The 23889-nt window shown below is 39.8% G+C and overlaps 4 protein-coding genes across 12 annotated transcripts; 3 read left to right on the top strand and 1 right to left on the bottom strand.

Annotated features, from left to right (window-relative positions):
• Positions 1-943: 943 nt before the first annotated feature.
• On the bottom strand, positions 944-8637 carry casp2 (caspase 2, apoptosis-related cysteine peptidase). Of its 3 annotated transcripts, none has more exons than XM_029504029.1 (12): positions 8483-8637; positions 8033-8196; positions 6651-6821; positions 6090-6272; positions 5844-5904; positions 5338-5429; positions 4993-5175; positions 4526-4654; positions 4155-4245; positions 3060-3260; positions 2709-2818; positions 944-2604 (listed from the first exon to the last, which is right to left on the bottom strand). In XM_029504029.1, exons 2-12 carry the CDS (start codon positions 8180-8182, stop codon positions 2470-2472), a joined length of 1506 nt encoding a protein of 501 aa, XP_029359889.1. In that variant the 5' UTR covers positions 8183-8196; positions 8483-8637; the 3' UTR covers positions 944-2469. The 3 variants fall into 3 exon arrangements, with proteins under 3 accessions (XP_029359889.1, XP_029359890.1, XP_029359891.1); XM_029504030.1 differs by having other exon boundaries at positions 3072-3260; XM_029504031.1 differs by lacking the exon at positions 6090-6272.
• On the top strand, positions 1037-16066 carry rap1gapl (RAP1 GTPase activating protein-like). Of its 7 annotated transcripts, none has more exons than XM_029504009.1 (23): positions 1037-6575; positions 6696-6832; positions 7898-7979; positions 8081-9739; positions 9882-9935; positions 10047-10128; positions 10343-10378; positions 10472-10519; positions 10680-10877; positions 10971-11068; positions 11292-11370; positions 11734-11787; positions 11895-11978; positions 12078-12178; positions 12266-12395; positions 12556-12717; positions 13362-13433; positions 13762-13848; positions 13937-14092; positions 14185-14268; positions 14348-14367; positions 14461-15829; positions 15929-16066. In XM_029504009.1, the coding sequence occupies exons 4-22, from the start codon at positions 9669-9671 to the stop codon at positions 14549-14551; spliced, it is 1707 nt and encodes a 568-aa protein (XP_029359869.1). In that variant the 5' UTR covers positions 1037-6575; positions 6696-6832; positions 7898-7979; positions 8081-9668; the 3' UTR covers positions 14552-15829; positions 15929-16066. The 7 variants fall into 7 exon arrangements, with proteins under 7 accessions (XP_029359869.1, XP_029359866.1, XP_029359871.1 ...); XM_029504006.1 differs by having other exon boundaries at positions 7877-7944; XM_029504011.1 differs by having other exon boundaries at positions 7877-7944; positions 8064-9739; positions 9903-9935.
• LOC115044837 (glutathione S-transferase kappa 1) lies at positions 16005-18705 on the top strand. The gene is made up of 7 exons (XM_029504123.1): positions 16005-16140; positions 16240-16321; positions 16396-16524; positions 17082-17227; positions 17326-17442; positions 17539-17632; positions 17951-18705. Exons 1-7 carry the CDS (start codon positions 16072-16074, stop codon positions 17998-18000), a joined length of 687 nt encoding a protein of 228 aa, XP_029359983.1. The 5' UTR covers positions 16005-16071; the 3' UTR covers positions 18001-18705.
• Positions 18706-19150: 445 nt separating this feature from the next.
• On the top strand, positions 19151-23847 carry styk1b (serine/threonine/tyrosine kinase 1b). The gene is made up of 10 exons (XM_029504044.1): positions 19151-19539; positions 20368-20423; positions 20608-20778; positions 21079-21411; positions 21520-21701; positions 21799-21873; positions 22164-22372; positions 22485-22525; positions 22950-23046; positions 23184-23847. The coding sequence occupies exons 2-10, from the start codon at positions 20369-20371 to the stop codon at positions 23374-23376; spliced, it is 1356 nt and encodes a 451-aa protein (XP_029359904.1). The 5' UTR covers positions 19151-19539; position 20368; the 3' UTR covers positions 23377-23847.
• The last annotated feature ends 42 nt before the right edge of the window (positions 23848-23889 follow it).

Raw genomic sequence — 23889 nt, 5'->3', positions numbered from 1 at the left:
CGTGAGCAAGAAGGTGCACACGACACCCCTATGACAGCTCACACCTTATCAGCCAATGATGCAAGGCAATCCCCATAACACTCACATGCTGCGGCAGACCTCCCTCGGGGATGAGTGGTGGGGCTGAAAACACACACCCTAAAAATGCTCAAAACAGTAAATTGGTCTCCAAATTGCTTAACCTCAGATATGATCTGGAGCCAACACAAAAGGTGGGCAGAGTGAGGGTGTGCTGCACATCATTCACTCAGAGCTGAAGCGCTCACAGGCCTTGGGGGTAAACCAACACAGCTCCGGGGCCCCCAGGAAAAGCATATCTCACTTTGACAAGTTCATTTAAATCCTTATAGAGCACTCAAGTTCTCGGTTTTCTTCTCATGCTGATGAGACAGGCAGCCATTATGGAAACCACAAAGACACACAGACACACATAGCTCCCTTAACCCCACCCTGCTTTGTGCACCACACGCCAACACATAACAGACTAATCTCACAGCTACACCGGAGGCCAGAGAGAAATGTGTTACTCTGACCGCCGCCGTGCGCTCGCAAGTGTGTGTGTCATGGGAGAATGACTGTGGACAGCTGGCTGGGCCTCTATCTGATACACTAAGAACATTATCACTGGGCAGCAGGCAGCACAAGGGAGATACATACGGCCCAGTCACAGCATGGAGGGACCTGAGCACAGCGGAATAGTGGGGAGATAGTTATACTATACCTGAGAATGGAGAGGACAGGCTGTACGCCGGGAACAACACACACAAACACAGCAACAAGAAGGATCAAATAAAGCGTAGTATGCACAGGAGCAGCCGCTGTCCACATTGTGCAGAGGCCCCACACATTCACTCTGCAAGCCTCAGCTTAAACCAGATGTATGCATCCTGAAATCCATGTGTGCACATGGAGCTTTAAGGAAATAAAAATACATGAATATATCTTGCTTACAAAAACATGGCCTGTTTATTGTACAGTATATTTGCATTCATTTGCGTTGACAGAAATGAAAATTTCTCCACAACCACACGCCCAAACACTCACTGCACTTCAGCAAAACCTGGAGCAGATGTTAACTTCCAGAACTCAGCCTGCAGGAAAGTTACTCTTTTACGTGGCTCCACTGATGATATTGCCTCATCACAATAACCAGGGGAAGAGTGAGTAGATTCCTTACTGATAAACCAGTAAACTCTATCACGAGCACCTCACAGTGAGCTTAAACATGTCTTTTGTGTTTATAGATAGTTAATAATCAATACTGTTTCAACCATATATTCTTTTCTTTAGAACACTGTTGGAAATTAACACAGTGCTCACACCGCCTTAAAAAAATAGATTTTTTTCTCAGAGTGTGGAGGTGTCAAAATTATACAATATACTATGAATGCACCATGATAGGCTTAAAGTTTTGTAATAGGTTATTCTCACATGGCAGAGACAGCATTGGGAAACTGCTAATTGTGGAAGACATGAAAATACATATTTTGTCCGTACTGCATCAGATAAAGTAAAAAAAACCTACAAAATACAGTAAAGGGCACCAAGTGTGCTCCACTTGCATTTGGAGAAACACCATTAGGAGTCAAAGTTCATACAGTAGGTGTATAATGCAAAAGAAGCACCACATTAGCCCACCACCCTGACAGATTTACAGTAACAAAGTATCAGTAGGTGGCTTGAACTTTGAGGCTAAAATTTCTTTTGCGGGTTCCATAAACTTGACCAAAGAAAGAAACAGCAAAAAGTTACATCTCTTTTTAAAGCTGCTTTGTAGGTGTTTTCGGCTTCATACGCCGACTAGGTGCGGAAGAAAAAAAATGTGAACAACTTAGATAAGAGCATTTAAATTAAAGCAACAATGTCAATGCAGCTGTAACTTAAATAAAGGTTATCTTCAATTATCATGGCCGTAAAGATAATTTGGAACTGCAGGGGCGGAGTAATGATATGAATTTTTCTCTGCTGTGCTGCCCCCTGCCTGCCATTTCACTTTAAACAACAAATGGTAAAAACTGTTATGTACAGAGAACGAATAATGGGATTAAAAATCCTTATAAAAACATTTTCATACAAAATAAAGCCACAAAAATAGATTTGTGTACAAAATACAGTTTTAAAAGAGAAGTTTTTATCTGTGCTTTAGGAAAACAAAAAAATAAATTTGTCTGTAATAAAAAGGATTAAAACTTAACTGGCATAGACACAGGCGCACTGATAAATGCATAAACTGTATACTAATTTGTATGTGGCAAGGTCTGTGTGAGTGCACACATTTGTGGCAGTATTTACACAGGAAATATGAATGAATAAATCCTCTGTTTGGATGTGAAGTCATGAAAAAGAGGAATGTCTCAGTGTTTGGAATTAACTGGTGTGGTATGAGCAGCTATCTGGCCTTGTTGAGAGGCTGATACAAGGAAAGGTGGTTTGTGTGTGTTAATAAGCGCGTGCTTATTTTTGTATATATCAATATTGTGGCTGGTACTTGGGGAACAGGTAGAGGTCTTTGCACAATGAGCTGGTGAACTCTGACATCTCTTTGCAGCGATGGTGGGCAGTGCCCGGGGCATAACCCTCTCTCTCCTTGATACGCCCATTAATCTAGAGATGGGCAGGAAAAACGGATGAGGACAAAATTACAGCCATGAGAACATAATTCTGCATTGTGCATTCAGTATGTAGAAGGAAAGGACACTTATGTTCACCTGCACCAGGATGTCTGCAAGATGTGTGTCTTTGGCGTGAAGGCGAAGTGCTGTGTTAAGTTCCTGGATAAACCAGGATCCTCTCTTGGTGTTTCGCATGGCTGCTGTGCCTTAAGGAAGGAGGAGATCACACAATCAGGGCTTAATACAGATGAGAAGAAAAATCAAATTCAACAGAAACAATGTTCAGCTTTTTTCCAGAACTGGTAGAACTGGTTTGTTTTTCATGGTTGAAATGTTGCTTCATTGACTAAATTAAATTGTCCACACATTACATAAGATACAACAAAATAATATTTTTGAACTTCACAGATAACTCCATCCCAGAATAGTAAAAAGGGATAAACTTACAAATTTTCTGACCTTTGAGAGATGCAAAGCCACAGATCATGTCAGAGCGCTGGGGCAGTTTAATTCTGGGCCTCCCCATGACCTCTCTCTGTCTGGAGTCTTCATTCCCCTGTCCTTCCCTGCCAGAGTCTCCCTGCTCACAACTTGGGGAGCAGGTCCTGGCAGGTCCGTCTATCTGCTCCACTCCACAGTCCATCTCGTCTGAAAGACAAGAAGATTTGAATTTACGCTCTAATATATGATAACTTTTCTCTTAAATATGTGGTGCAAAAAACAAGAATGAAGTCACTCTTGGGTCTTGAGGCATAGTTGTTTTTGCAATTGTCTTGGCTATTAAAGTCTTTGTTCCGACTTAAGTGGGCTTGTCTGCAGCCCTGGAAAAAACACAGTGTGACCTCTGAGTAAATCCAAGAGAAAGCAGCATAACAGTTTGTGTCATGCCCATTAACACACACTGCACGTCAACTTTCTGTGATAAACCAAAATCTGAAAGCCAAATTATCTAACCACAGTGTTAATTTAGTTGTGGGATAGCAGCAGCCTTGGTAAAAAAAAAAAAAAAAAAAAAAAAAAACTGTCAACAGAAAAGCCTGCACAGTCCAGCCTGCTCAATCTATGTAAATAATTCAATTCAGACAAATAGATTTACAACTACTGAAGGTAATTTTTACAAGGCTATCAAACCCTGAACATTGAAATAGTACAATAATGTGTTTTCACTGAAGCTTTTTGGAGAGGCACTGGCCTTTTAATATAATACCTGTAGTAAGTTCAGTGGTGGAGCCAGGAAAATTATGACATTAATTAAAATTTGTCCTGTGGGATCTGAGGATTTGTCAGGGGTCTCATCAGCAGTGTGATCAGGCTATAACCTTCATCGTAGACACTGACTAATTAACTGGGAGCATACAGCATCTGGACATGTGGAGGGACAGGCTGCCATCTTTTCTCTTCTCTCTCTATTCGGTGGTCTCAAGATGTAGCCAAGATTCTAAAACTTGCTAAGATATTTGTGTAGTTTCTTAAAAAACACTTTGTGTGTTACGATTGCTTCTGACTTTCCCCCATGATGACGGCACAATTGCACAATCTTACCCCCTCTGCAGGCCTGGATGAAAAACATCTTTGGTTTATTTTGAAGTAGCGGACAATGTGCATTGTCAAAGGCCTCAAACACCCAGTCAAGCTGAAAATGATCAAGGGACACACGTAGCACAAGTTAAATATCTGAAAGGGAATTGTATCTTTAGCCTTGTATGATTTTATATACATAAACAAAAAATATTTAAAATATGTAGATAAAAAAAACTTTATTGTTATTCATAATATCCACCTTGCAGTGCACATCATAATGACATTTCTTTTCAGTAGCTCTGAAGAGTACCGCAAATGAATAATAAATAGACATAAAAACAAATACATACACAAAACAGAGCTTGCACGTTCACAGGAAATAAAGAACGCACCTGCAGTAGCTGTCCGTCTGTGCCATATATTGCTCCTTCGACCCCATGAGATAGCAGACACACCACACAGCTGTCCACTGTCCGGTGGTCTGGTTGTCTGCAAAAATTCTCAATGCATGTTCTCATACCCTAAATGAAGAACAAAGAATCACGAAAAATATGGATGGATAAACCAGAATCTAGATCTGTCCACATTGTTTTTAATACTTCAGTGTTTGTTATGGTAATGATCTAGTTGTATAGCTCATTCTAAATTTCAGTGTCATTTATATTTAAAGTCAAGGTTTCTCTAGACTCTGTGTGTCTTTGAGAAAGAATATTGAGGTCAACATGTTTTATCTTTCTTTCTTTCCTTACTCCCCCTTCTACAGAGCCCTTTGTCTATGTTTTTCAACTACATGTGATGGTTCATGTTTCAAATAACATCCTATAAACTCACAATGTGATTATGTCTGTGTGAGTGGTACCTCAGCAGTGAGGTCTCTGTGGACAGTAACCATGTAGTCCAGCTCTGTAAAGACCTTCCTGAGAACTTCGTCATCCACTTCACCTCCCTTCCGTGGGTCAAGTTCAGGAGCAGTACAAGTGTCAAAGGTCACATTACTGAGCACCAAGGCAAAGCCACGGGGGGATGAATCCATTCTGTAAGACTGTTATGGAGTCGTTGCGTCCAAAATAACATCATGACAATGTGGAGAGGTAAGTGACACTGAATGATTTATGAACTGTTTATGTAGAATAATATGTTTCTTAGAAGGCCAAATATGACAGAGTGAAGCTGTTGCAAACTTTCTAACAAAGAAGTATTTTACCTGCTCACAGTGAGAAAGGTAAAAGTCTGGAGTGCATGCGAGCACAGGAGTGTTGATGGGACTATCTGCATCCAGACTAAACTCCATGGACTCTACAGAACAAACAAACACGCAGAATTAAAACCTCTTCTTGTTGCATATAAAAAGGTTGATGCACATTTTTAAAATGGCCAACAGCAGTGGTGGAATAACAAACTGTACTACACTGCTGTGAATGAGTCACTCTTCGTCTGTGGCGCCAGCAGATACAGACAGAAGGTAAATGCTAAAGCAGCAACACTCCTACGCTTGTCTAAGTGATAAGATTACATAATAGGTAGCTCTCAGAAACTCACTTCAGCAGCTGTTGGCCACCAAATGTTTTCAGGCTAAAGTGTATTCATTTACCTGCGCTTTAGAATTGAACAGATAAACTCTTTTGGCCTGACACCAAACAATGTTTCCAAGGAAACAGAAATATGTTGACAACAATAAAAAGGAACCTATTATGGCCTATTATCACTCACCATGTGTCCTTGCTCTCTTGGCTGTTGTACCCTCCTGGGTGGGAAGCGGGAGAGGGGGCCTCTGAAATTTAAAAACATGCACAAATTATTTAAATCAAATCCTTAACTGCAAAAACACAAGTTCTATTAGTCAGACAATTAAAGATTTAGTTTTTTCACCATAAGGGAATCTCTTGCCTGCTTCCTGAATAAGCCAGTAGGTCATACGGTTTTCAAAATAAAACAAAAGTGGCTTATAACTCTCACGTTTGTTTGCTTATCACTTCCTCTTCTCTTCCTCCTCTTTCTCTCTTTGTTCCTGTCCTCTTCCCCGGCTGAGACGGCCCCTGTGAATGATGACTCCCAACACTGGTAGCTATCTGAGTCTTGAACATACGAAGGTGCTGTGCTGCTCACTTCACTCATTTCCTCTCTGCCTAGCAAGGAAATCTTCAGAAAACCATTTCACTGGAGCATTAAATTGTTGGAACTTAATTAAACTGTGATAATTTGTTAATGAGCTGGCTAAAAACGTAATAGCCATTAACAAAATATGTTAAAATGATATAAACAGCATTTTCTTTGCTTTGTGAAAAATTGTCTACAGTGACAATGCCTGCAGTAATCCTGGTTGAGTACTGTATGCACACTGCTCGCCTCTCTTTTTTCTGTTGTCTGCTTGGATTTTCCTTCTGGCTCTTCCTCAGACTGAATAATCTGTGAGAAGAATATAATCTGACTGCACTAAGTCTGGTAAGAAACTGTAGCGTATAGCTTTATGCTGTGTGTGAGGTGATGAGCAATGCTGTTAAATACATATATACTTACCTCTACATGTGACACTTTGTCATTTTTTTCCGGTGACTGTTTCAGCAGGTCACACAGATGCTGCTGCTCAGTTTCTTGCAGAGCTGTGCAAAAACTGCTGAAGGCTCTGGGGCCTCGTTTTGGTAGGAGGAGCAGCAAACGCCAGCTTCGTTTCTGAGATGTTTGTTCAGCCTAGAATAAAGGTGATCAGATTGGAAAATTTAAGAACAATGATAAGGATCAAGTATAATAGTACATTGGAATTGCTACTTTTCCATCCCTAATAATTTGTGCTTCAACCACTCATAAATGAATATCCATGTCACTAAGGTCTGTCTACATAATAACTTTCAACCTTTGACTTTTATTCAGACATTGGCTGTTTGAGAATAGCATCTGAGGTTGTGGTCAGTAGTGTTAACCAGAAAGAAGTCTATGCCGTTACAAAGGATTGTAAAAAAAAAAAAAAACAACAACTTCGTCATTTCACACTTGACACTAAACTCTAAACTCATCTCAAATCAGCTAACCTAGGAGAGTAACTAAACGATTTTACTCGTGACCCTTTCAAATTAAACTATTCCTTAATGGGATCTTATTTGAACTGTAATTAAGAGCAACAATGTAGGAAAGGGTTTGTCTCAAGAAAGTGTGGTTTCATTTAACCCATTTAATCCCAAATTTTTCCCAGGATACTAGACACCTTAAACATGATGTGTACCAAAAATCTATGTCCTACCTTTATGTAAACACACTTTATTAAGCTTTTCTGTGGGCGCTTTCTTGCTGCCATCCTCTTCTCTTGGCACAAAAAGGAAGTAAACAGCTCTGGTCATGTGACAATTTACAGTAAACATGCGCCACTGCACATATTTCATTGAGACCCTTTATTATTTCAATATCTGCTGGAAATGCATTAATAGATCATTCAGTAAAATTTTTATAGCCTTAGAAATTGAACTTTTTTTACGGTCACTATTGTGACTGGTGGGATTAAATAGGTTAAGAAACTGCTATAATAATGTATACGTCATGGATAAATGATCTGGTGTGATTTTAACATCAACATTACAGCTCAGGACTTTGGAATAAAAGATGAGCTCCTCAAAGTTACAATAACAGTAATGACAAAAACTATAAGACACTGGGTGTGTTTTGTTTGTTTGTTGTTTTTTTTTAGTTAAAGAAGATTATTGATATTACTTATTTAACTTTTCTATTTTTTTATTATTATTGTTTGATTTTAGATATATCATGTGATCTCACAGAATATCTGACTACCATCATGGGATACACTGACACCAGCCAATAAGATGTAGGTTGAAGAAATACACCTGAACATTTTGACAGGTAGTTGTGTGGTATTTCCTAGCACAGGGTAACGGTGTATCTGGATTACATACCATGACAATCTCTGCCATGCTCTCGGTTAAGATGTCGTCTGCCTGCAGTGACTGAATGAGCACCTCGTCCACCACCAGCTGTTTGCAGAGAACAGCAGAGCATCTTCTCAGAGTCTGCCTGTCCCGATCCAGCATGCCACACTCCAACATTTTGTCCCAGCAGGCTGATCACAGGACAACAACAGGACGGAGATTAAACCACAATGGGACGAGGTGACTCCAGCCAATGTCAACTATCCCAGCTCTGCTACGGTGTGTTTTTCTCCTCCTCTTCCTGCTTCTGTGCAGCTGTGCTGTGTCTAACTAATCGGTTTCAAACTGTAGTTAGGTTGAAGTTAGGTTGACAGGTAACCTGTCTCCTGGTGGCTAATGACCAATGCTAACTTGCTAACTTCTATTGTCTCTTTTTGTTGCTGTACTGAAGTGAACAAAGTGCTATTCCTTCCTCACCTCCTCCCTCTTATCGTTCTTCGGTCCCTGCAACGAGGTGTGGAAGCGACCGGAAAAACGACGGGTTACACACTATTTCACGCAAATTAACAACATCCCGTCCCCGCTCCACAAACCAACTTCCGCGGGTAACCACTGCTGCTGCGAGGGGGCGGGGCTAGAATGTCGTCAGTTTTGTTCGGAGCCAATGATAGCAAAAGGATGCATGACTGGCACCTAAAGTGACCAATCGCCTGGCTTCTCACAGGCGGACGCCACCCACTGTAAGCAGCCTGGAAATTCGTGGATTCCAGGGCATTTTGAATTTGAATCTGTTTTCTGTAAATATTTGTCCAATTGATGAGGAGGCCTTTGAAGACAGACACAAACAACCTTTAACCGGGTGGCATCTGACAACAAGAGGGTGGGAGGACTGAAATAGAAGAGCAATCAGAGTTAAATAATATCTCTTTAATGATAAAAGGGCCGACAACACATAAAAACACACAGCCATGTTGATGAATTTAAGATATTTTCTCAAGTCAAATTTGAGGGTGATGTGTGTGTTCATAATTATGATAATCAGACAGTTTTTAAAAAGCCCATTTATATCTCTTTTATCAATCATAGTTACAATTTGCAATTAATATAAACTATGTACTTTGCACCATGTGAGACACAACTAAAAGTGTGCATACCTCCTATGTTTCTTTCTTTTTGTCTTCCTCTCTCTCCTGAGGCCTACTTCACCATCCCCTGCTGTCTATCTCCTCACTCTGACTGTGTGTGCTGTCAATAATTGATGATCCTCACTGACACAAAGGGTAACTGGTGCGGGAGAAAATGTCTCACCCATTTCTTCAATTATTTTTAAGTGTATCTTTAAGCCCAGTTAGTCCAAGAAACCACAAATGTTTATTCAAGCGCAAATGTTGATGGCATGGACCAGCCTGGCCATGTCTGCTTTATAGTTATGTGATAGCTCCTCTACCTGCAGCCGGGAGGGGGTTAATGCTGCCTGCCTGTCTGTCTGTTTGACAGCAGGACCTGGAAGGGAGGGAAAGGAAAAGTTAAATGAGTGAGAGGCAGGGGGCAGAGAGGAGAGGGAGTGACAGAATGATCGAGTGAATTAATTCAACCATAGCCAGTCCTGATTGACTTGGAAACAAAATGGCATGTACAACACACTCACAGTGACGCCAAAGACATGGAGAGAGAAAAGAAGAATGACATATCTTTCTCCAGGAAGAGAAGTTTCACTTTTGGTGCATATGGAGGGTGAGTAAAAATACCATTTATCTCATGGAACTGACAATGCCTGCAAAAAGTCAATTGAGCTACAACCCAACATGACTACTATATATAATCCATATATATAATCTTGTCGGTTTAAGATTACTCTTTTTTTCTCTCTGAATAGTTCTTACTTCCTTATTTACAGTATGGACAGATTCTCATGTGGGGATGAGACAAGGTGAGGTTTCATTTTGCATTAACAATCCAGTTTTATCCGTTTAACTGTGGACACTGAATGTGAAAAAATGAACTGTGTTGTCTTCTTATGTAAATCAACCTGTTGCTGCAGACCTGAATCTGCAGAAGACAACATACTGGACATCCTGGATTCAGACAGCAAACCTTTCCTCTCTGCCAGCAGCAACCAAAGGGTGATCATAACTACGTTTAGCATTCCATTTACCCTCTGATTCTAATAACATGCGTCAAAATCCTTCATGCATCTTCATTTATTGCACTTGTACAGAAGTTGCTTTTCACTCGTGGATGAATCATTCTCATGTTCCTCTTTCTCCCCCTGCTTCTTCTTCCCTTTCTCTCCGTTTACATTTCTGTCTGATGTCTGCTGCCTGTTGTTCTTATCAGGATACGGACCTGTTTGAAATCATCGAAAAGCTGCAGGTGAGTTCCAACATCATTGATCTTGTGTTTGTAATTCCAGTGATGCCTGAGCAGCAGAAGTTTCTTATCATCGATGCTCCTTTTGTCCATCAGGGCAGCAGGATCAATGAGCAGCGGTGTGAATTTCCTCTGCCTCTCAAGGTTAGTCTCTAATCTGACAGTAAAAAGAAGAGAGCTGACTCTACATACTGTGTGTGTTGACACTGACCTTTTCATTATCACCTTAACAACTGTTTCCCAAAACAACAATCAAGACGGGTCCTCATCAATATTACCAAGTTCTTCTTTGTGTTTCTTTTAGTCTCAGCTTTTAGCAATAGATGGAGAACTGCCCCTCATTCTACCTTCAAAGTTGGGGGGCTACTGGATAGACCCCTCATTGGACAGGCTTGTAAATGTGAGTCCCACGTATCCCCACTATGGCCACGATCCAGAGAGCTATGACATCATGGAAAGAGACGAAGATGCAAAAATCTACCAGGAGTTCTTTCGCTCAAGGGTAAATCAAGCTGAATAAATGTTGTCACATCTTTACTAAATGTTCAAGCAGCCTTTCCATCATCTCAACAAATATCTCACTTTATACTTGTAGTACCATCATTCATTCACTGCTGTGGATCCACTGTTGGGGCCGTTGGTTCTCTCTGTGTGTTTGGAGGACGAGGAGAATAAGATACGGGCTATACTAAGGTCAATGCTATCTCATATTGCAACACTGGGTGTGTTTTAAGCTGCAATGCAACTGAACGCATCACTGTGCAGAATGATATGCTTCAATTTTTTTATTAAAGGATGGGAAAGAAGTGATTTTAATTTTTATGGTTTAACTTTTTTTCATTGTAGACTATATTTCTAAAAACATGTCTAAAATCAGAGAAACTCCATTTTGGAATATTATTATTTTGTCTCACAGAATGAAGGAGTGCTCTTTGCATGGAGTTTTTTCTCTTTCTCTCTTCACGAACATCCCATCTGCTGTTGAATTAGCCAAGGTATCAAACTACTTACTCTGGCCAGAAAAGTATTTAGAACTAATTACACTAGAATATAATAGTACAACAATATGACACAAGGGAAATAACACAGGAACTGATTACAGCAACATTATTACATTATTATTTTTAATTCATTCATTAATTCATCTTAAACCACTTATCACACGTCACATGTTCATTCATTCATTTATTCATTTATTATATCAATGCACTAAGGCATATACATAATTAGATTTGTTTCTGTTGAAATGAATAATAACAAATCATACATTTCACATGTAGTTAGATGCACAATAAAGAAGAATAATAAGGTACCATGTTGAATGCGTGTCAATAAAGTCCAAATTATGTTCTTTCTAGACGCTCTGTGACAGAGTGACTGTCTCCAAGTTTGAAGTGGTCAGCTACCTCAAGGCAATGTTCCAAAACAGATTACAAATAAAACTGGATTTAACTTTTCAAAAAATACTACTTTTTTAGATAAATGTTCTTAAAGCCTGTCTCCTTTTCTCATCGGTCAGGCTCCAGAGCTAATAGCAGCATTCGATGAACACAGAGTGTGTCCTAATTTTAAGTTTGGCGTTTTGTACCAAAAAGATGGGCAGGTAAGAATTGGTCCATTTTCTTCACTATGTCCTGCATGATTGAAATATGGCACCTTATCATGTTTACTCCTTCTTAGACACCCTTCTGTCTCTCTCTAGTTTACGGAGGAGGACATACTGAGTAACAATGGTGAAAGCGAAGGGTTTAAAGAGTTCTTGTCTATTTTGGGAGAAACAATTCAGCTCCAAGGCTTTACTGGGTAACCAATGCTGTCACTGTGCATTTGCAGAAATACTGAATGAGGAGTGTGGAATCAAATGGTTTCTTCTCTACTCTCTTTTCTCAGGTTCAGAGGAGGACTGGATGTATGTCATGGACAAACCGGAAGTGAAGCAGTCTGCACTTCCTTTCATGGGAGAGAAATCATGTTCCATGTTGCAACAAAACTCCCTTTCACAGAGGGGGACCCCCAGCAGGTCAGTTATCTTATTGTATGGTTTTTTGTTTTTTTTTTTGAGGGGGGGGGGCAGTGGGGCTGGTGTTTAATTACTCATTCCTTCTGGGGATATTTTTGAGAAAAGTTACTTGAACCAACACTGACTCACTTTTTCTCCTTCTCCTCATTCTCCTACACAGTTACAAAGAAAAAGACACATTGGTAATGACATTGTAGTTTTGGTCTACCAGGAAGGCCAAACCAGTTTTCTCTCAGATGTTATCAAGTCTCACTTCCTTCACTGTTTTGTGGTGGTGCGGAGGATTCAGAGTGGGGGGGAGAAAGGTGAAGCTGCATACCAGGTTTGTAGTAAAGGAAAAATCTTGTTTTTCTTGTTTTTCAAAGTTTACTGATTTTCTTCTGTATCAACCAAGCCTGCTTTTTTAAAATATGATGCTAGTGTTGCTATTTGAGACTTACATTAAACCAACAATAAGCCAGCTGATATTCATCCATTTATACGAAAAAACTTTGATAGGGATAAACTTGAATATGCAATATTTGCCTCATACAGCAGAATAATAAACTCACTGCGCCCTGGAGGACAAACAATTTAAGCAGTTTGTGTGTTTGTTTGTGTAGCTGCTCTGACTAGGAAGCAGCTGGGGGTGTGAATCTTAAATGAGGAACCCATTTTTAAATACCACCCGTTCGGCCAGTTTGCTTGTTCCTCTTTCTGATTATGTTGTTCCATCCTTTCTCACTTTATGTTGTGTGGTATTTGTTAAACATTGACGAACCTTAGGGCTCATCAGGCCTGTTCTGAATCCAAAGTATTTGAATATGATAAATACAGTCTCCAAATGTGCCTACCGGCTCAATGTTTGCCCTTTGCACAAAATATTCAAAATAAGCAAGACAGGAATTCATCAAATTCAGGCTCACCTGATATTATTAGCCTTTAATATCAGCCAGCCAATTAATCAATTTTTCCTCCTCTACACAGGTGTGTGTCACAGCCAGAGAGGATGTTCCTCCTTTTGGTCCGGCCATCCCAGATCCTCCCATCTTCACAGACGTAAGATATAATACCAAAGTGCTTTCATTTTTCTTGATATTTCAAAGAACCAAATTAAACTTTTTATGTTTAACTTCGTTGTGAATTTACTAATACATATCTAAACCCCTGACTAATGTAAAGTAAAATTTCTATAATGAAAAGTCATAATGGTGTTAGTAAAATAGTAATGCTTTTGTCCTTTTTACGTGTTGTAAATGTTCTTCAGACTCCTCCTGTGCTGCCTTTTAGCATTTCAATGCATGCTTTGCTTCTTTGAATGTTACATTTTAATTCATTATTGAGATGCTTCTCAAGTCTTGTCTCAACTCCTTGTCATGCCTTTCAGCGCTCTGCCCTGAGAAAATTCCTTCTGACAAAGCTCATCAATGCAGAGATTTCCTGCTATAAGGCTGAACGCTTCAGCAAATTAGAGGTAGAGGGAAAAGCAGCCTAATACCTGTGTTTTAACATTATTCATCTTTGCTCATAAGTATTAAACCTCTATATCCCCTTTTACGAAGCTCCGGACTCGTTCATCACTTCTAGAGAGCTTGCAGACTGAACTCTCCACTCGTTCCCAGTGCATGATGGGGGATCCATCGCTATCTGCTTTCCCCATTTCTGAAAGTGTGCGGGGGACATCTGAAGGGAGTGGGGGATTCATTGAAAATTTTAAGGTGAATATTAGCCTTGCTCATCTAAATACTCTACTTCACTTCAAAAGTTTTACATAAATAGTAAATTAGTTTCTTCAAACTTTTCTTCTCAGAGAGCCATCAGAGTGAGGAGCCATTCGTTTGAGACTCTCGGGGTACCAAAGAAGACTGGAAGCAGTGCATCGCAGAAGCCAAAGGTAAGAACTTATAATGAGATGGAAGTTGCTTGATTGAATATAAGCATGGGCTGATAATCTTTTTTAACTTTCTTTGCAGACAGAGAAGGATGGAGAGAGGTATGACTCATGAAAACTGGTGATGAGTGTATCATTTTTTATAGTTTAATGGAATAAATGAGACAAGGTAATACTTTTTTCTTTGGTTTTCAGTGACAAATCTTCAGGATCTCTGCCTGCGCTTGCTGAGAGTTTGGGACCAACTGAACTCAAAGATCAAGCAAGCCCCCAGGAAGAGACATAAAAATAAATATTAATTTTCAGATACAAATATACACATAGACATCCCTAGCTTATATGATTATTACATTAATATCCAGTTGGGTAACGTCTATGTACATAGTTTGGAAAAGTCAATGGTATTTCTGTGAATACACCTTTTACTGTCATAGCAGTGATATTTTAGATTATTAAGAATCTTTAAATTGTATTTTAGTGAAATGTACATCATGTACAACCACAGATAAAGGCTTAAAGAAAGCAATGAGTTCAACGCTGGTATTAAACATAACAAATGTAACGTGTTGTTTTTTTCCCTCTGGAAATCAGTTGCACTTATACAGACAAGTAGAAATTTTGGGTACAGATAGAAAATGGGTTTAACAATATACTTGAAAAAGGGGCTGAGTTATTTCTGTAAATAAATGGGTTGTGCTGGGCCAAAGCCTTAAATTCCAGTGTTTGGGAGTTTCAAGTGTAGCATCTTAGCAACCCTCAGCTGCTAACTTTAGGACCTTACAGGGACAGTAGTTGCTAGCTGACAACCTTTGGACATTAGAGGGCATGAGTTCTGAAACTTTGCACACTTTGCTAATTGGACGTATTACTGTGAATATTATTCATAGCTGTAGATAATATGGGTTGAGTCAGTTCTTTTTTATTTTATTTTAACATGGATGTTCTTCTTCTGCTTAGCAAACTCCATTAATGTCCTCGTCCGGCTTGACCAAAGTCGTACAAAGGAGTGCTAAAAGTAAAAATAATACAAGCCTTAAAAGAAATCAAAACTGTATCATTAAAACCATCATTAAAATATCAGACATGTCGATGGAGGTAACATATCAGCACTTTGTTTTGACAAGAAGGATTAAAAGGATGGTCCAAAAGACAGTTGGGGTAATAAGAAAAACCCACAGAACTAAAACTTAAGAGGATATAACACCAAAGATGACATTTGGACACAAATCGCTTGAAAATATTTATGCCCTTGCTACAATTTAAAGGACAATGGAACATGTAATAATTGACAGATTCTTAAAAAAAATACTGAAATACAAATTGCAGAAAGGCCAATTACATTTTCACTTTCCGATATTGACTTTTGCGGAAAATGATGCACAATAAAACCCATTCATGCTCAGTTTCAGACGGTGGCGGTGTTGTCTGAGAGCCGCCATTAACCACCGAAGAAGAAGAAGAAGAAGAAGAAGAAGAAGAAGACGAAGAAGAAAAAAAAATAATAATAATGATAAAAAATAGAAAGGGAGGTGGGGACAGGTGGGTTAAAGGGGGCCATTAAAGTGTGAGTAGTTAAGTGTTTTTATCAGTTTTATTTGCAGCTGGAGGTGAAGTTTGGTGAAGCCCGCTGAAAGGGTTTAACTTTGACTCGGTCCTCCGACAGGTCAGGTGAACTTTGGCACACTGAGCGGTCAAAGGTAGGACTCTACAGACAGGACACCATTTCGGTCTCATTACACAACGATCAAAAACACCTCTAACACAAAATTAAAGCTTAAACACTGCGAGGAAAAATCAGGGCAGAAGATGAGCTCCAAGAAAGTGGTGGAGTTGTTCTACGACGTGGTGTCTCCGTACTCCTGGCTCGGCTTTGAGGTTTGTTTTTGCGCCTTATATATTATATAAGTCAATTTCAATAACGCAACTGCAGACTGGGATTTGGTGATTTGATGACTTGATATTTTGTGTTTGCAGGTCCTGTGTCGGTACAGAAACGTGTGGAACATAGAGCTCAAACTGCGCCCTGCGTTTCTGGGAGGCGTCATGCAGGGATCAGGTAGACGGAGACTCCCCCCCCACCACCTTTACTGTCCGACTCATTATTCACGACCTGCTCGTCTGTCCTGACAGGAAACAAACCTCCGGGTCTGGTTCCTAACAAGTTCCAGTACATGACCAAGGATCTCCCCCTCCTGTCACAGTACTTTGAAATCCCCTTGAAGTTTCCGTCTGACCCCTTTGAAGCCATTTTCAAAAAAGGTACATACACACAAGCAGGAACTGATTGATATGCACCGTGATATTCATTAATTAGACCACATATAAATGTTACATACTTAACCAAAAGAAAAATGCATTTGTTCGTTCTGCATTTAGGGGATTATTTTTAAGGAGGATATTTTTGTTATCTTTGGGCTGAGCTGACATTGAGTGATTGGCGGGGGTACACCTTGGACAGGTAACCAGTCCCATACAATGCCCACATACAGAGACGTACAGTCTGTTTCTGCAGTCTGTTGCTGGACAAGTGAAAACTGCTGTCTATAAAGTATTAAAAAGCCAAAATCATAGGCACATGGAAATGCTCCAGAAAAGTTTGTGAAATGGCAAAGCTGGGTGATAATGTTCTTATTCATAGCCATCAGTGCTATTTGTGAAAAAAAAAATATTGATTTATGCAGCTTTAAGGCTTTTAACATGGTACCTGACTTTGGTACTGGTGTATTTTCTCAAATAAAAGTCCAAATTATCTTGTCTTTTGTTGCCAAATAGGAAGGTTATGCTCATTTCCCATCTTTCTCCGTATCTTTTACTAGGCTCGTTGTCGGCAATGCGTTTTCTAACAGCTGTCCAAGAGAGGGAAAAGGGTGGAGACAAACAGTTGGAGCAGGTGTCCCGGGAGCTGTGGAGGCGGATCTGGAGTGAAGACAAAGACATTACCGAACCTTCATCACTGTCTGAGGTACCAGCCTGGTTGCATTTACAAGAAAAAAAAAACAAAGATTATGAAGTGCTATTTATTTTGTCATTTCACTGTGTTACCTTATTTCCTTCATGCAGGCAGCGAAAAAAGCTGGTCTGTCTGACAGTGACGTCAAAGAACTGCTGCAGCTGTCGTCCTCAAAGGAGATCAAAAACAAACTGAAGAGCACAACACAGGATGCGCTTGATTTTGGGGTGAGTTGTCCTTCAGCAGTCTTCAGCAGAGGTGAGGCAAGCCAGAAAAGATATTACAACATAGGAAAAAAAAAATCTGTCTATTCCTCTTCCCAGGCGTTTGGTTTCCCCCTGTGTGTGTGTCATGTTGATGGAGGGCCACAGATGTTTTTTGGATCCGACAGATTTGAGCTCATGGCCAACTGTATAGGTAACAATATAAATACACTGTGTATTATTTACAAACACAGACATGTGCGATGTCATGGCGAAAAAGAATAAAGATTAAGTGACATTTGACAGTGTTAATAAACTGTTTCGCTCACTCTAAGTCAGTCTTGATACAGAGTCAGATAAATGCCATAAATGTAACAAAGCTACTTTAGATATATGTTTACTTTTATTTAGAAACTGATAGACGTTTGACAACATGACAGATGGCACAGTTCATCCTTATTTCGGTGGTTCTTACATCATTCAGAATATCATTAGCAAGTCAAGATTAAACAGATCTTTTTCTTTATTTTAGGAGAAAAGTGGCTTGGACCTCAGCCTGAAAAATCAGCTGCCAAGCTGTGAGATGAACGCTGCCTTCAAAAATGTGTTCAAAGATTATTCAGTTTGTGCCTCAATTATATTATTTCTTTTATTTTCCCTAATATTCAAAAGGATTCTCTCTCTCTATATATCTAATGTAGATAATTAACATACCATTCAACTGTATATATGTACCAAATAAAAAGGATGAAACATTACTTATTTACGATAAAATGCCGGATTATTTAGCCTTCAAACTTCTTAAATATTTACTTTCATAGTAGTTTCTTTTAATAATGCAACAAAACAACAACAGTGCGTACACGAGTCAGCAAACCACTTATGTCATAATCTTAAATTAAGCTATTTACCATACTGAATACGTCAGACTTACTTCAACCTCTTTAAAATGTTATTTGAAATAAATGAAAACCCAATGACTAACTGCAGGTTAGGTTGACTGCTAAACTGTCAATAGGTTAACATTGTTTGTATGTGGTGTCCTGTGCATGTGTGCCAACTTTTTGGTAAACTGATGATCTGTCCTGGGTGTGACCATCCTCTTTCCCAATGCGATATGCCAAAGGGGATGTGGTTATAAGGATTTGCTGGGTGGATTAAGCTTTTTCAAGAAATACATTTCAACATAAAAAAATAGATGCCAAAATGATACATTAAATGTAACGGCAATAGTAGAGTGTTTCTGTCTTCTTTAATTATTTTTCTACTTTTATTTTGCTGAAATGGGATCTTCAAGTATTTAGAAAAACACTTGTTAAAAAATGGAAGGCTACTGTTTGTGTCAGATTTACTCTTTCTTCATTTCTTGGTTTTGGTTTTTTTTACTAGTAAAGAATTGATTTGTTGGTTTTCAGCTCCACTAATTTTCCAGTTGAATTGTTCTTTTATTAGTAACCTGCAGTGCCTGATGTGTTATGTTGTATCGTTCTGCTTAATCAGAAAAACTTACATATTTTATATCTGTAACCGGAAGTGAATGAAATGCAGCTAATTTAAAACTCAAAAGGATTACAGAGCTCGTAATACAAGTTTACAGGCACTGAAGGCTAAGCAGGCTTAACAAAAGGCTGAAAAGTAAAAAATGAAAAGGAGCAGCAGGGCCAGTTTTCTCAAACAAAGGAGGAAGGCAGGGCTAGGAGCAGCTGATATAAGTTGGCCGAAGAAGACACAACAAATGACAGAATGTGGCAGAGGAAATTTTAAGACGGGTCTCTTAATTGTGGATTACTCTGTTCCTGATATCAGTGTGCTACATCATCATTACAAAGAAGGAGAACAAAACAGAAAGGAGGGAAAAGGAGCAGGTGAGGAGGGAGGAGTTAAGAAAACACTGAAGGTGGAACGTAGACAATGAGCCGCACGTTGATCCCCAGAGCCTGATCTATCGCCTGTGAAAAACAAGGCACTGAAGAGCTGAACGCCAGACCTGAACCCAGAGTCCACATTCAGGAGGGAGGATGCGTGAAAGGCACCTGACAATGTGAAAGAAGGAAACATGAGCCTGGAATAACTGGATAGATAATTTTTCTTTGGATATAAAAGACACCTGAAGGGGCTGAGGTAAGAGTATATTCCCTGTATGTATCGTCTGTTCTCCTACAGACATGTCATATAAGAGGTGGCAGAGTGATCTGGTATTAATGTAACACAGCTTTTTAACATAGTGAGACACACTGTTTAAGTGTGTCTCACTATGGTGAGCCAGTACTGCTTTGACATATATGTTTGCCCTTTGGGCGTGTAGGACAGTCCTGTTTATGTGTGAAAGAAATGCAGATGAACAGGTTTATGGCTTCTCGGATTTGTATCATGGTGTTTTCCTGTATAGCTGCTGTGCCATTTCTATTCCTGCACATTCCTTCTAAGCTGTGAACTCACACAACGTAAAGCTGCTTCAGTTAAAAAATGAGACTACTTTTTTTTTTTTTCTCTGTATACAGCTTTGGCAAAGGGTGTTATTCTGTTTAATGTCGCTCATAATACCACTGCCTGTGTAAGATTAACCAAGCATAGAGGTGTGTAGGCCAAAAAGGTCATGGTCCTCCACTGTGGAAAAAGACACAGTGAAGTGTCAGAGCTTTGTTCTGATTAACAGGAAGAAAACGTTGAGCGTACCTCAGGGACGGGGAGAGATCAGCTGAAATTTCTGGTCTCAGTTACTTGTTCAGTCAGACACCTTCTCATACCGATTACATACAAGAGTCATGTTACTATTCAAAGTAACAACTTAATGGGGTTCAGGATGATCACTTCAAATGTTGCTTTTCACCAGGGCCATCTAATATTTTTACCCCTCAATGACCATGATATGTTTTTGATGTTTTACAAAAGGGACTACAGCATTCTCACCAGCATTTCTTTAATCTCATCTCTTTCTACGTTTGACAGAATGTCTTCACTATCAGATGCAGATTCCCAATGCAAACAAGGAGATACAATCTGTGGTAAGTTTCATCAGCAGAGAGAGAGGATCAAGATTTTTGTCCGACCAATGGAGTTGACAGATGCACCAATATACCAGCACAGACTGAACAACATGTTCACTGTGCTGCTGTGAGACCAGTTAACCAGAGACCTGCTGAATGATTACAAAGACTAATGTTTCTCTTGTGCTGTTCTTGTTTACAGAAATTCGTGTATATGAGCAGGAGGTGATCATAGTGCCCATCTTCCTTCTGGCCAGCTTCCTGGTTACTCTGGTCTTCATCTTATTGCTGCACTTCTGTCCGGAGAAAGTCGATCGGATCCGACCACAGCCCTCAAAATCAACCTCCAGGAGGGAGCTGCGTGGTATTGATGGTAAGATCCCGAAGGAGACATCAAAGAAATTGAGATTCAAACATATTTCTGGTTCTATCACAACAGAGAACAATAATATTTAATTTCTGCAAAACCAAAACATGCAATAACAAACAAGAAAAAGAATAAGATTACTAAATTTCATAGTATCCGATGTATAATCTCATTTAGCCTGAGGATAATAATTTTTATATTCTAGACTAGGTTTAGGTTAGGTTTATTTACCTTTTCTCAGGTAAATCCTTTCCCTTTATTTCTAATAATTATCATTGTTTTTCTCCTCTCCTTCTCTGTCCATAGCTCCACCAGGAATTAATGTCCTTGAGCATGAAAATATTGCTCTGGACATACCCAATTCCTACTCCACCTTCAACCCCCCAAAAACCTACTCCTCAAATAATCCTTTCCTCCCTGTGAGCACACCCGCTTTACCATCTGACCCCCCATCACAGCCCTTCAAACCAAGTTTCACTCCCATTGTCCAGCCCAGGGAGTTGCCCCGCCAAAGGCTGCCTGAGTCCTTCAACCTGGTCACCCCTCTGCCTCTTGCCTTCTCTCTGCGCACAGACTCCTCTGTGTCACTCTACAGGGCTCGCATGGAAAACAGGAATGTGGTACTGCGAGTGCTAAATGGTGAGAGGGTTTCATTTGCCATGTATTTGGTCTGCTCTTTCCCATCTGGCCTCCTCAGCTGTAGTCTGTTTTCCACGTTCATTTCCTTGTCATTTTTACCCACAACAGACTCTGCTGACGCCACAGAAAGACAGAGCTTCTTGGGTTTTGCATCGTTCCTGGCCCAGCTGGGACCACATCCATTCCTGCCAGAGCTTCTTGGTGTGGTCTCCCTGCGAGCTCCTCTGGTGACAGTGGTGGAAGAGCTGGAGAACAGAGACTTGCTTAGCTTTCTGTGGCGATGCAGACAGGTAGGATGTGTGGGGTATATTTCATATATATATTAAAAAAACTATTTAAAACCATATTCTATTTAAAGTATTTTATGTTTGTTGTTTTTTTTTTTAGGAGCATGTGGATCCTCCATGTGAAATGACTGAGAGACGAATATTTACCATGGCCAAACAGGTGGCCTCAGCACTGGTCAGTATGCTGTTAACTGCGTGTGTGTCCTCACCTTTTTCTAGGCCACATGAATGACTTTCAGCTCAAAGGCACAACTTTGTCAGGAACTTTTCTGAACTGGTTTTCTTTTAAGGAGCTCGACATTTTTATGTTTGAAATTTGTGAATGTCGCAGTAAAAATATGCTCAAACTGCAGTTTGTGTGTGTCAGGGGGATGTTTACTTATCAGGATAGATAGATATTGAGTTAACTACACAGGCATCATCTGCTTAATTCTGACACACCTTGCTATCTTATTGCCCGATAAGGAATTCCTGCACAGTAAAGATCTTCTCCATGGAAACATCCGTGCTCACAATGTACTGATCAGCAAAGAGTTCACAGCCAAGCTCTGGGGCCTGCATGGGGTCTACACAAGGAAGAACCAGGCAGCGACTCAGACTGATGATCCCAGCATGAAGAAATGGCAGGCTCCAGAGGTGTTAGCCAGGAGGCCTGTCAGTCAGACCAGTGACATGTGAGCTCCTTTTCTACCACCACAAATACTGAAACTTGTGTTGGTATTTGTTTATTATTCTGAAAACTGGCCTGGAGAGGACTAACTGTTTTGTGTATGTGTTTCTATCTAGATGGTCATTTGGCATCTTGCTTTATGAAATGGCAACACTGGGTAAGTTCGGCTGTGATGTCAAATAGATTTATTAATACACTAAATAGATAGGTAGTTGTATTTGCAATATAAATATATACGGAAACCACCAAGTAGGTCTGTATGTGTATGAACACAATGTTGTTCTCCCACACAATCTATGCTCACACTCACTTTAATGCAGAATCTCTGGTTGAATTAGGTAGTTGTAGGCAATATTGAAAATCCATCATCAGTCGTCATCTTTTAACAAGATTGAATTTTCACATTTGCTAAAGTACCTCCATCTGTAAGCCATTGCTTACAAGCTGGATCATGGACATATGTTTCTGTTCACAGCGGTTATCTATTGATTTTTCACAAAAGGCATTATATTACACAAAATCCATTTTTATCACACTGTTAATATACTCAGTTCTTACCTCTATTTACTGTTTTCTTCCAGGTGAGGCTCCTTTTGCTGAAATCTCAGTTAATGAACTTCTGCAGTTCCATCAACGAGGAAAAGGCCTGAAAAAACCATCCAACTGCTCCAACGCGCTGTGAGTATCTAAATAATACATACCAAATCGGAGGCAAGTCATTGATTGCAGAGTTTCTCCAATAACCTCAACTCTTCCCCTGGTAAACAAGTAGGCTCCCAAGTTCAGACTATTTTCTCTCTCTCTCTCTCTCTCAGCTTCTCCACCATTAAGGCTTGCTGTCAGTGGAAGGATCAAGATCGTCTGTCCTTGGTGGATTTAAACCGAAAACTCCTTGCAGGAGAGAAGAGCGCCTCTGACAAACCTCTCAAGGTGTCGGGGACAGTGAACATTGAGCAGTACCTGCATGAAGCAGGATATGGAGAAAAAAACAGCTACACAGTTTTCTGAGCATGGGCCATGTCGGCAAAACATTGCACTATTCTCAAACACCCCACTGGTGCACTTTTTCTACACAGGTCTTTCAATAAAGGTGTTCCTAACTCTGGTTCCAAGTGCTTTGGACACTGAAATCGTTTTTGGTAAGCATGCACTGTAATTTAGGACTGATTTGTGGGGAAATAAATCAAGGAAGCATTAACTCATGTAAACTTGACCAATGTACAGATACAGATGCATCCTGAACTTACATTTGATACTGTACATGAGTGTGTTTACACTGTTTACACTCATAATGTATATTACAAGTTAAATGTTATAACTACAGTTTATATATATATATATAGTAATGGGAATGAAGGACATGACGTGTTATTACACTGAATGTTTTCTCTGTAAAGTTCAGTTCATGTAGATGGGTAGCTATGAACAAGAATTGAGCTCAACTGTTTACAACTGAATAAATAATTGCCAAAAGGCCAAGAATTACTTTTTTTTTTTCCCCCATGAGGTAATGGAGTAATA

This window comes from Echeneis naucrates, chromosome 6, assembly GCF_900963305.1.
Source record: "Echeneis naucrates chromosome 6, fEcheNa1.1, whole genome shotgun sequence".
NCBI classification, from domain to species: domain Eukaryota; kingdom Metazoa; phylum Chordata; class Actinopteri; order Carangiformes; family Echeneidae; genus Echeneis; species Echeneis naucrates.
The sequence above is the reverse complement of the archived record's forward strand: the minus strand, read 5'-3'. Positions and strand labels throughout refer to the sequence as shown.